This window comes from Anas platyrhynchos, chromosome 2 (assembly GCF_047663525.1).
Source record: "Anas platyrhynchos isolate ZD024472 breed Pekin duck chromosome 2, IASCAAS_PekinDuck_T2T, whole genome shotgun sequence".
Lineage (NCBI taxonomy): Eukaryota > Metazoa > Chordata > Aves > Anseriformes > Anatidae > Anas > Anas platyrhynchos.
Genome location: NC_092588.1, coordinates 68816024 through 68827030, shown reverse-complemented (window position 1 = coordinate 68827030; position 11007 = coordinate 68816024). Strand labels below are relative to the sequence as shown.

General features: G+C 42.6%; 1 protein-coding gene across 1 annotated transcript in view; it reads right to left on the bottom strand.

Annotated features, from left to right (window-relative positions):
• Positions 1–3740: 3740 nt before the first annotated feature.
• The window catches only part of LOC110353724 (band 4.1-like protein 4B), a 57636-nt gene continuing 50369 nt past the window's right edge, over positions 3741–11007 (bottom strand). The window contains exons 9-10 of the mRNA XM_021276006.4: positions 7992–8155; positions 3741–6344 (exon numbers count right to left, since the gene is read on the bottom strand). Of these exons, the coding sequence (XP_021131681.1) occupies positions 6275–6344; positions 7992–8155 (234 nt within the window). The 3' untranslated portion in view covers positions 3741–6274. The remainder of the gene's footprint in view (positions 6345–7991; positions 8156–11007) is intronic.

Genomic DNA, 11007 nt, shown 5'->3' with positions numbered 1-11007 from the left:
CATTTCCAAAAGAATTTTTGCTAATGAAAGGCAGCAGAAGAGCTGTGCAGGAGGGTAACTGGCTCCTGGCTTGCAGAGCAGGATAATCAGTGCGTGAAGCAGTAAAGATCCACGTGGCTTTCACGCCTCGCTGCTGTGAGATGCTGTGCCAGATACTCTGATGGCAGAGCTGTGCGGCCACTGGAACGGCGTCCCACAGCAACGGTAGAAAGACTCACTTAAAAATACATAACTGGCATCAACTGCGTATGCAATGATGCAGTTCTGTAAAAGTAGCTTTAGAATAAACTAAAAAGGCAAACATTTTAGGTAGTGCTTTGCTGTCAGTGCACACAGCAGCGGATGGCATGGGTTTTGCTGCTCTCTTTTGGGGCTTGTTCCACCAGCACAGGCGCCTTCCTGCCCCTCTCTGTGGCAGGTTGTGTGCAGCACAGCCAGGCTGGGAGCTATTGTCTTATCTTCCCCCCGCCGAGTCAATCGTGCCTGCACGATGACTGTTTTCTGCTCTAGAAAGCATGTCCCCTGAGAATTTATCTTAACGGCCTTGTGTCCAGTCCCATAGATCAGTCATCTGATAATAAAACCAGAAATGGTTCAGATTTACATCTCTGAAGTCCTCACGCTTCTCCATCTCAATGAAGTTATACAGGGGTGTTTGCTGACCTCTTAGAAGACAGCTGCTCATTCCCCTGCACCCCAGGACACTATTTCTTTAGCAAAGACATGTATTAAGGGAATTAATTAACTACGTTTGCTGGCTGGATAATCAATTTTCTTGGAATAAATTGAGCACTGATGGAAGAACGTTGATCTGTTGCTTTCCCTGCACAGAGATTAAAAATAGATGAATACCCAGCTGGAGAAATCGTGATGGGATCATATTCCTTCCCAATATAGAGTTTTGGCAACCTCAGAAAACGGGGTGAATGTTACTGGGATTTCATTTCATAAATGCACTGTGAAAGTGAATGTCAAAACATCCTGATTTAGAGATCTTTGAACAAAAGGAAAGGGAAGTGTTTCATTCTGAAGCAACTTTTTATTTAGTCATTTAAAAACCAGCAAAATCAAGGGAAAATCTAAGTGAAATGTTTTAGTTGTGTGAAAACAAAAGCTATTTAAGATTCTATTTAATAATACTTCTTAACCATGTTTATTTATTTATTATGTGTTCCTTCATAGATCAATTTAATAAACTGGGGTCTCCCAGCACTGTGTCAAGCGGATGCTTTCTCCCCACCCCTCCATTCCAGTAGTGATTTTGCCACCTGTTGAGCCCCAGCTCAAAGACCAGCAGCATGCTATGGTTCATGCTTCTTTACTTTGGTCCTGACAATGTTTCATCACTCTAGTTTTCATCGACACGTGCCCCAGCTAATGATCCGACTGGCATGCTACAATGCAACCTGGTGTTTCCTTTATATATATATGTATTGCCCCCATGCCTCCTAAGTCACTGATTTGACTACAAACTGCTCGGACTCTCGGGTTTATTTTTCATTTCATTTATTGCAGGCATGAATACAGGAACAGGTAAACAGCTGAGCCGTAAAAGTTTCTCTCCAGGAATGTTTTCAACAAAATGCCATCAAATACTGCCTGGTGATACACGCTGCTACTAGGATGGAACAAAACGATGTGAGCAATCTTTCTTTAAAGCTGCTACCCACCAGTCAAAGCTGCAGCTGCCAAAGAAGCCTTCTCCTCCACTTGCTTGCTCCCTTCCCTCCTTCTCCCTGCAGGTTCTTTTACGGCACTTAACTTTACAAAACACAGTTGTGAGGCTGATCTTACATGCAATTACAGATCAGCACCAGTATATTTATTGCAAACTCCTTGAACATCAGGACATCAAAAAAAAAAAAAAAAAGGTTAAAAAAAAAAAAAAGAAAAAGGGAAAAGAAAGAAACAATATTTGATTGCATAATTACAAATAGTTTTTTGTAGCCAATGAACCAGAAATGTATTCAGGAAAAAGAAAAAAAAAAAAAAAAGAAAGAAAGAAAAAAAAACAAAAAGAAAAACAGGATATTTGTAAACAGTTCAAACAAAACATGATGCTGCCTCCAGTGAAACATTTCACTGCATTGCCAGCTCTGTTTCAAATGGGCACGTAGGCAACCTGTTGCAAGAGAGTTGTGAAGCCATGAGCTGAAACTTCTGAGGAGTTAATTTTCAAACATTGCACTTTTCAGGGTCTGAGCACACTTGCAACGTGAAAAATCTGCACACACTGTGGGATCTGATAGAGATTTGGGATCTCAAACAGCATTTCTTAAGAAAACCTGGTTATCCCTTTTAAAACGAAATAGTGAAACACCAGAACCGCACAAAACCAAACCACAATTGGTTGTCTCCCGTGAGAGACTGCAACATGAGAAAATATTCAACTCCTTGCATAGCTATTTAAATGGCCAATAAATTTTGCTGGAATCACCCAAGCACGACAACATTGCGTTCTGCCACTTTGCGACTTCACACTTGAAAGCTGGGCTCTGCTGACGGGGTCGGAGCACCCCGGGGCACTACCCCAGGAGGGCTTTGCTGGCGTGGTGATAGCAGAGGGTTCACCACCAGCTGCTCCCAGACTGGACACAGCTCTAATGATGCCTCCGAGCTTCTGCCACCGTAAGCTCTCCCAGCTCTCTGCTCTCCCCGTAAGGGATAAAAGCTGTTCTGACAACAGGGTGTTTTTGGTGGTGTGTTTACACCTAACGTGCAAGGCTTTTGCTGGCAGAGCTATGTCGATCACAAATCGTACCTCAAAGGACCCCTGGATGATGGAGCCGTGTTGGCAAGGGCTTGCAATGTAGACCTAACCAGAGGGACCGAGAGCAGGATTCATCTCACTTAACTTTAAGCAATACAAAGGTAGACTTTTAAGTCAGAGGCACCTCCAGAAGGCAGTCCCTCTCACCTCTCTTCAGGCGAGAGTTGGGCACGTAACGTTAGGTGAGATGAACCCTTTCCCAGGAGAGCTGAAAAGACAGACTCTTTTCAGCCACCCCTTTTTGTCACCAGCTCTGGAGACCATGCTTCAGAAGGCTGCTGTTTAAATGCGTTATCTTTACACGTGTCAATGTACATGATAATGATAGCCTGTGCTGGGCTTCATGCTGCCACAACTACATATGCAAGCTCATTAAAGCTAGCTCAGATACCTCTGCACTATTATATAGACATACCTTCAGGCAGAGTATCCTTTAACACCTGTAAAGTTAAAGCCTGGGGGCAAATCTAGACTATGTGCCCCTCGGCTACGTTCACGTTGACGTTGTCTTGTTTGCAGTAGTTTTGGGTAACAGGTGTCCTGACACTGTAATTCCCAACCAGAGGCGAGGCAGGAGTGTTTATTCAAAGGATGTGAAAACTGAGACGCTTAAGCGTGGCTGAAGAAAGTACATAGTAAGAAAGAACAACGTGATGGCATTCTGCAGTTAAAAGCCGAGTTCGGTATCAGTCAAACATTTTGAATAAAGCTCCATTAGACTGCAGAATAGGAAACAGTGGCAGCCAGTGGATAAGACACTAAAACAAGACAAGGCAACGTACGTGGGGTTGTTCTGTGGGACCCATCCCACCGGAACTGAGTGGCCACACGAGCCTTTCCCTCTCCATCTGGGGGCACCAAGGAGGGAGCACTCTGCCCTCTCCCAGCTATGCCAGAGCACACCCCAGCCACGGAGACCTGGCCACTGCAAAGTCACCTTGGTTCGTGGTTTTTTTTGTTTGTTTGTTTGTTTGTTTTCCAGTTCTGAGCAGTTCAGCTTAAGAATTTTTATACAACAGGAGTAAAATCCTGCATTCAAAATAATAAACTAATAGCTCGTTTAAGAGCCAGAAAATCAGATGGGCTGGTCTGAGTCAGGCATTCCGTTTCGCTAAAGGCTTTTGCATATGTGACCAGACTGCCCCAATGCAGGTAATTGGATGTCTGTCCCCAGACCTGAAGGCATATTGCAGGGTTCCTAATGTCCATTCCAAGGCAATCAGTACAACCAAAGGGTGTGCTCAGATCTGTTTTCTTCTTGATAATGACTTTGTGAAACAGCTGCCAATGCACATACAACTGGGGGCTGTCTAACAGCAGGCAGCAGACCAGATTTCAGCTAGGGTCAGTGTTGTGCCATTCCTAAACCTACTTGGCTTTCCTCTCCCAAAACAGCATCTCTGATTAGATTTTTCTTTTACTTATTCTTCCAATGCTCAGTTTTACTTGGGTGCAGACAAAAGGTGCTGTCGCTTCTACCTCTACCAGCACCTTCTAGGAGGCAGTGAGCAGAGAATAATGGGAAACAGAATATTTTCACCTCCTTTCTGATCTCTTCACAGGGATTTAAAGTTCCTAGTTAATTTTTAATAACCCTGGGTTGATGGAGAGGTACACGGATACATAAGGAACAGAAATGCCTTTTCACTGTAACTAAAAGACGGACGGTGTACAGGTTGTATCTGATTACCCAGCAAAGCCATCTGAGTGCTCTGAAATCTGCAATCCAGGTGTCTTTCTATGACTCCTTGTGCCCATTCCTCATGTTGAGCTACTTCATTACATTTTGCATTGCAGGTTTCTACCTAACACTTGCGCTGTCTGTTTTGCCCCATCTTACGGCAACGGGAAAGGTTTGGGGTTGCCAGATTTGAACTGGGGAGCCTAATGCTAGTTTCTTGTCCCAGTGAATATAAAATAGACAAGTCATTTTATACCTCTGACATTGCAATCCACAGTCCTATAATGCTCTCAAGATTATCTCATTTCAGCAAAAGAGCACAAGCTAACTCTGAAGGAAACTCAGTCTCACAGCAGTCACTTCCCAGCCTCCACACAAGCAAACGGGTTAAGCTGAGATAAAGCCATCATAATCAGTACCAAATTAAGGACAATCTTTTATCTTAATACAAACCAGAGAACACAGTGTACAGAGTAACAGAAAAATAAACATCTTCAGCCATACAAAACGCACAAAAGCTTTCCTGTTGGAATAGTACCTTGTAGCTGACGGTCAGTTGGTGGTGGCTTTGTAGATAACCCTGCACTGCTGAACAGGGGGAAATGGAGAACTATATTTTTTTTTTTAAATTTGTTTTTGAATAGGAAACTGTTGGTCGCGTTACCTGCATGCCACAAACACACTCCTTGAGGTCCTGCTAACAGGGGAACACCCACCACCGAACCTTGTGCCTGAGACCTTCCCACCACAAGCGCAGGCGGCCTGCGTGCGTGAAGCCAACCTTCAAGGCCTTGCCCCTAGGGATGTGCTGATTAGTAGTGTGAAAAATGGGTAGAGACACAGCTAGGCCACAAACTATTGTTATTTTTCCATGTGATCCATCCATTACTGCTGGTCAGGAAGGTGGTTTGTCTATCCAGGAGGGAAAACACCCTCTTTGTATAGGCTGTGCCCACGCTGATGCGGCTCTGCAAACCTCCAGCGCAGGGCAGAAACCCTCTGAGTGTGGGCAGGCCCTCGTGCCTAGGCAACCTGGAGAAGTTAAAACTTCCCACTGAGTTAAAAAAAGTCAGTATCAAGCTAGAAAGTCAGTAGCAAATTACTTTAAACAACTGTTTTTTTTTAATCTTTAATGGAAATAAAGTAAGATTTAGTTTCAGGTTTAGGTCAAGACGGCGGACTATAGGGAGCGTTGGGTGTGTATACCTGTACGGAGGGGTGTCCTCCCCCTTGCAGCTATTTATATCTCTGAGTAAAGGTTAAGGTTAGGAATTTAATAAGACAGCCATTCGTTTTTTCTGTGGAGACTAACAGTCCTGGGGTTAGGATGTAATAATCATTCTTCTGCTTTAAAAATGATTCTTTAACAAATAGCAGTAGCTCATTGCAATTTTCAGTTGTACAAAATGACATATTTTCTATGTTACTATCAAAATATTCTGCATAACATTAATTTCTGTGCACTTATTAACATATGTACAGAACAGTGTTTCCCAATAGAAATCAGTATGCTCCTTGCTGATCCTTTTTGCCCTAGATTTACCAAAACCAAACCTGAAATTAACTGTGTTAATAGTATAAAATCTCAGGAGAGACAAAGGATTGAAGGTTTATTTCCCAGCAGCAAACGAATAAAGGAACTCCTTCAAGTTAAAGTCTAGCCGAGACTTAATTTTAACCGACCGTGGTGAATCCAGGCGAGTCAGGAATATCACACGTTTTCCCGATGCATTATGTTGAGTACACAGAAGCAGAGGAATGTAAACAGACAGAAGGCACATGAAAGGCCCCAATCCATTCTCCATCTGACGGAAGCGAGAATTTCATAATTCTGTCATCAAGAGTCTTTTCATCATTTTCTCTCTCTCAAGTTCACGCCTCAGAGTCTCAGCGCTGTGTAATTAATGCACAAACAGCCAATTATGGGAACAACAATAAGTCTCAAATTTCAATTTAAAATAATTAACATTTTCAAAATACCAAAGGAGGGGGAAAAAGGTCAAACTCAATTCAGTGAAAAGCTGATAACTGATGGCTGATTCAACAACAAGTACCGCTTGATATTTCTGAAGAGCAAACAGAAGCAAGAAAAAGGACACAAAAAGACCCACATGGCAAAACAGTTTATGTTTTAACCTCATCCCCATTAAAGGCTGCCGATTTCAAAGGAAGCTGGACTAGGACTCTAAAAATAAAACAAAGCAGCTACAGTAAATGCCAACATACAAAAGACTGATGTTACAGCCCTCTGCTCCTCAGCATGGTTTGAGCTGGGGGGGACAGCTATGTAAACTGAATTTAGCACAGCCTTACTTCACCTGCACCCATCAGGGTGGAGAAGCACAGCCTGAATGTCCTCGCTCTCACATCGAATTGCTCTCGAGCCTGTGGGCTCTGCAGCACTGGGAGTGCCCTGGGCTGCTGATCCCATCTTTTTAATAAATAGCATGGGGAAGAAAACCAACTGCTGGCTGTGTTGTTCTGGGAATTAAGCAGCTAATGCGTGGAAAGCAGTTTGCAGACATTTTGTTCATAGACAAGGCAGGGGTGGAATCACTCATTTGAGCTGGGGACATCCTCTGGAAGCTGAGCTCAGTACTGCAGCTTCAGAACTACACTTCTACCATTATGATGTATTTTTAGGTGAGTTAGCAATGATGACCAAATGTGCAAGTGCAATTAAACCAACATCTGCCAAAATAGTTAACAAATGAAAGTGGGAATTGACTGTAAATCCAAAAGTAAAAAAGGCTAATGTATTATGATGCCAAGGAACGATTTCTGTCTTCAGCATAAGCTTAGGACTTCTTGTGCTCCAGAAGTATTGAGTACATCCACTCCTGCATTTGTATTCAGTAAATTATCAGCTTGGGAAATTCAGCTTTGATTAAACTCTGGAATAAGAAGCCAACATGCAAAACCAGCAGGATGGGAGAATAGAAACTGAACGCAGCTGCTTGTGGAAAGATGGAATGGCATTTTATTTCCCTGAAAAACTATAAGAAAGGCCACTGTAGCCTGACATTGCAAAACAAAACAAAACAAAACAAAACAAAACAAAACATACAAACACAAAAATGAAAAAACAATCAGTGTCTGCTTTTCATTTAGAAGAGCAGGTATTTCTCAACCTTAGCTTTCCCCCACGGACATTTAATTTCAAAAAACAAATTGCGACAGCGATTATTAAAGGAAAACCTTTGTGGTTCATGGGAAATGACTTGCCTGAGGAAAATCTGTAAAACCCTTTCTCTACAGGCCATTGGCTGTAGAAATGGTACACTGCTGGCTGCAGCTGTTAATTAATTTATTTTTTTTTTTCTCAGAGCAAATGGGAAGTATAGATATTTCTTTACAAAGCTCACTTATTCTGAAGTAGGTGTCAAGCAGCAACTCAAAATCTTTTGGTATCAGCAGAAAAGGCACTTTAGAAATAAGGTGAATTATCCCCACTGTAATTATGATAGAAAAAGAGAAATCTGGCTGACTCCCTCACTGCACAGAGCATCATAGCATTGCTGTGAAAGAACTGCACAGTACCTGTCCGCCAGCGAAATTGGTTTATGTGACGTGTATATTGTCTGCACCGTTGGAGTCGGTATAGTCTCTGCCAGAGATCTCAGGACGGGCGATTTTGCTACCGGCGATAGCTTAGGCGACGACTGCACCACGCAGCACTGCAATTTGCTGTCCGTAAATTCTGCCTACAACAAAAAAAATGCATACAGACACGGAAGGGAAAGGTGTAGGTTAGCTTCTACTGCTCTTGTGTACTTTCACCACCCAATTCATTGCCAAACACTCAGTAGCAGCGAGCCCTAAAGGGAAGAGGAGGCTGTAGCTAGAGCTGCCCAGTGCAACATCTGTGGGCACCAAACAGGCTGCCCCACTGGCAGCTGTGCCCGAGGATGAGCCTGATGGCTCTGTGAGATGAAAACACCCTGTGTGGGACTGGCAGCGTTCAGATGAAAGGCATAATCAGTCTGGAGAATGCTGCTTATGATTGCGTTTTCCCTAAAAACACAGCAGCGTGCTGATGAGAAGGGTTTTCTGGACTGTTCTTCACAAGTTGTGTTCAATTTGCTTTGTGGATCCTCTGACTACACTGTTTTGTGGCACCCACTTATAGTCTAGGTTTCAAAGTCCCCATCCCTCAAGAGGAATTCCAAGGTTGGAAGTGCTGGTTACAGACAAATGGCCAAATCTTTCAGGTGAGGCAGGTCAGTACCACAGGATTACAGCAAAGACCAACCCTCCTATGTGGCTGGGAGGGAGGGGATAAACCTTAAAAATAAATTAGCCCTGCCTTGTGTTTTGGCAAGCATCATTTCTCATGCCAAACCACTGTAACTAGTGCCTACAGTGCTTGCATGGCCCTGACCTGGGAAGGGCACAGAGCAACTTCAGTTCATCAGTGTGTTGGGACCACTAGGGGATGCTCCTGCTGGCACCAGCTCAATTTCTGTCGTGGCAGCTCTCCCTCCTGTTCAGACTTTGTGGCAGGGAGGAAGAAAAGTCACTGTCATAAGGGAGCATATGATAGTGATACAGCTCTTTGAATAGCAACTTTTTCTTAATTAGCTCTCAAAATTTGCAAGCCACGTAGTATTAATCTAAACAAACAAACCAGTTTAGTCATTGGGACAATTATTTGAGCCCAGGAAGGAATGGCTGTGGTAGGTTTGCTCGCTTATTCTATTTTTTTAGCATGTCCCTGCTCGTGTTTCAACTAAAAGCATGTGATATGCTCCGAGACAAGCTCTGAAGCAATTCCATTAATTCCACAAAATTAATCAAAATGGAAAACATAAAACCTACTAAAGAAAGCCTCCCTCTTCAACCTTGGTCAATTTTATGTGCAAATACTGGCTAACGCAGCCTGTTCAAACTTCTCTGTCATTCAGCTTTCAGAACTCAGCCTTACAGGCTACAGGGATATGGGGTTTGGTGTTCCTCGCACAGGATCCCCATCCTCTGAGGGCTGCCAGGTGATACTCATGGCAAGAGCATGAGACATCACCCTGTGAGGCTGAGGTAAATTCTCCCAGCCTCATTGAAATCGGCAGAACTATGGCAAATTACACTTGCTGAAGATTTGTCCTGAATCCTCAAGTGTGTTTGCTCCAGATAATGGTTTTACTGTATATATCCAAAGCATCTTTTAATAACTGTTTACAGAGTATATTTGAAAATATATATATTTAGTTGGTTTAAACAGATATAATTCCATTAATTTTAAGTTTATGTGACTTATTCCCACTGAGAATATAGTCATCAAGCCATGCCTTTTCAGAGGAAGTCTCTGAAACTCAGGGGGGGTTCCTGGCACGAACTTTCTTTTTAAGCATTCCAGGAAAACAAGTTCTCTATTTTTTCCTCAACACCAGTGGACATGGAGAATCCCTTTGCTCAGTAACATTTCAATGTTTTGCTCCAAGCAAAATAAATGAATAAATAAGTAAAAGTGAAGGGGGAGCAAGGGGAAAAAAAAAAAAAAAAAAAAAAAAAGGAAAGAAAAAAAAAAGGAGTCTGAAATGCTGATAGCTGTGTGCGACTGGAGGACACTCAGAGATAGATCTTGCTAGGTGCAAGACCTAGCACTGATCTAGAGCTTTCCCTTACAGCTTCCCTCTGGGGTTCAGCTACCTCCAAGCCCCTGGAAGAGCCCATGCATCAGGGTGGACTGAAACACTGCTGAGGAGAAGCACGTCTCCTTGGGCTGGGACAAAGGGCCATGAAACACAGGACCAAAGCGTAATTAACCTTCCTAATTGCTCTCCCATCCTCATGCAGTCCCCCAGGTAGTGGCTGGTTTACCAGCTGGTTTACCAAAGATATTTGTACATAACTTACTTAAAGCAATGCATGGGATTTCATGATTAGGTTTTTATTGTAATGGTGTTTGAAATGTCTGTGATCTAGATTCTGCCACCCCTGCCCAGGAAAATGAGAGAAAGGGAGAATTTCTGAAAACTGAGTTTGAACTTTCCTTCTTTTCTCCTGTGAGTATAACAAAAATTTCAGCATTTGAATTTGCCATGAAGTAACCACTTTCTACAGGATGGAAATAGCTGTGGAGAAAACATATCTGGGTAGCTTCTGTTTGGATTTTAAAGTTCTATGCCCACCAATGGAAAAAAAAAAATAATTAATATTGCTCTCCTATATTTTACTTTCATTATAATCATCATAGGGAGAAAAATAATTTCCTGACAATTATTACCTTTTAATAGGAAAGCTATTCTGGGCAAATCTTTTTGCTTACATAAAGCACTGTGATGAAAGATACGAACAGTGTAACTTTGGCTTAGGTTTTACAACAGACATACTATCTGGACTTGGGCAATCTAGTGAAAAGTTGCTGTGATATATTCCTTTTAGGATTCATTTATTAAAAGCTCAACAGTAGCACTGACTTATCCTGTGGAGCCTGACCAACTCTGGCTTTGAAATACTTAGGTGGAGAAAAGCAGCATTTAGATCCAATCCCACGATCAGGTTTATTGTGAAAGAAAAGCCTCGCCCTTTAATTCATTAAGTGCAGACAGTCACTGCA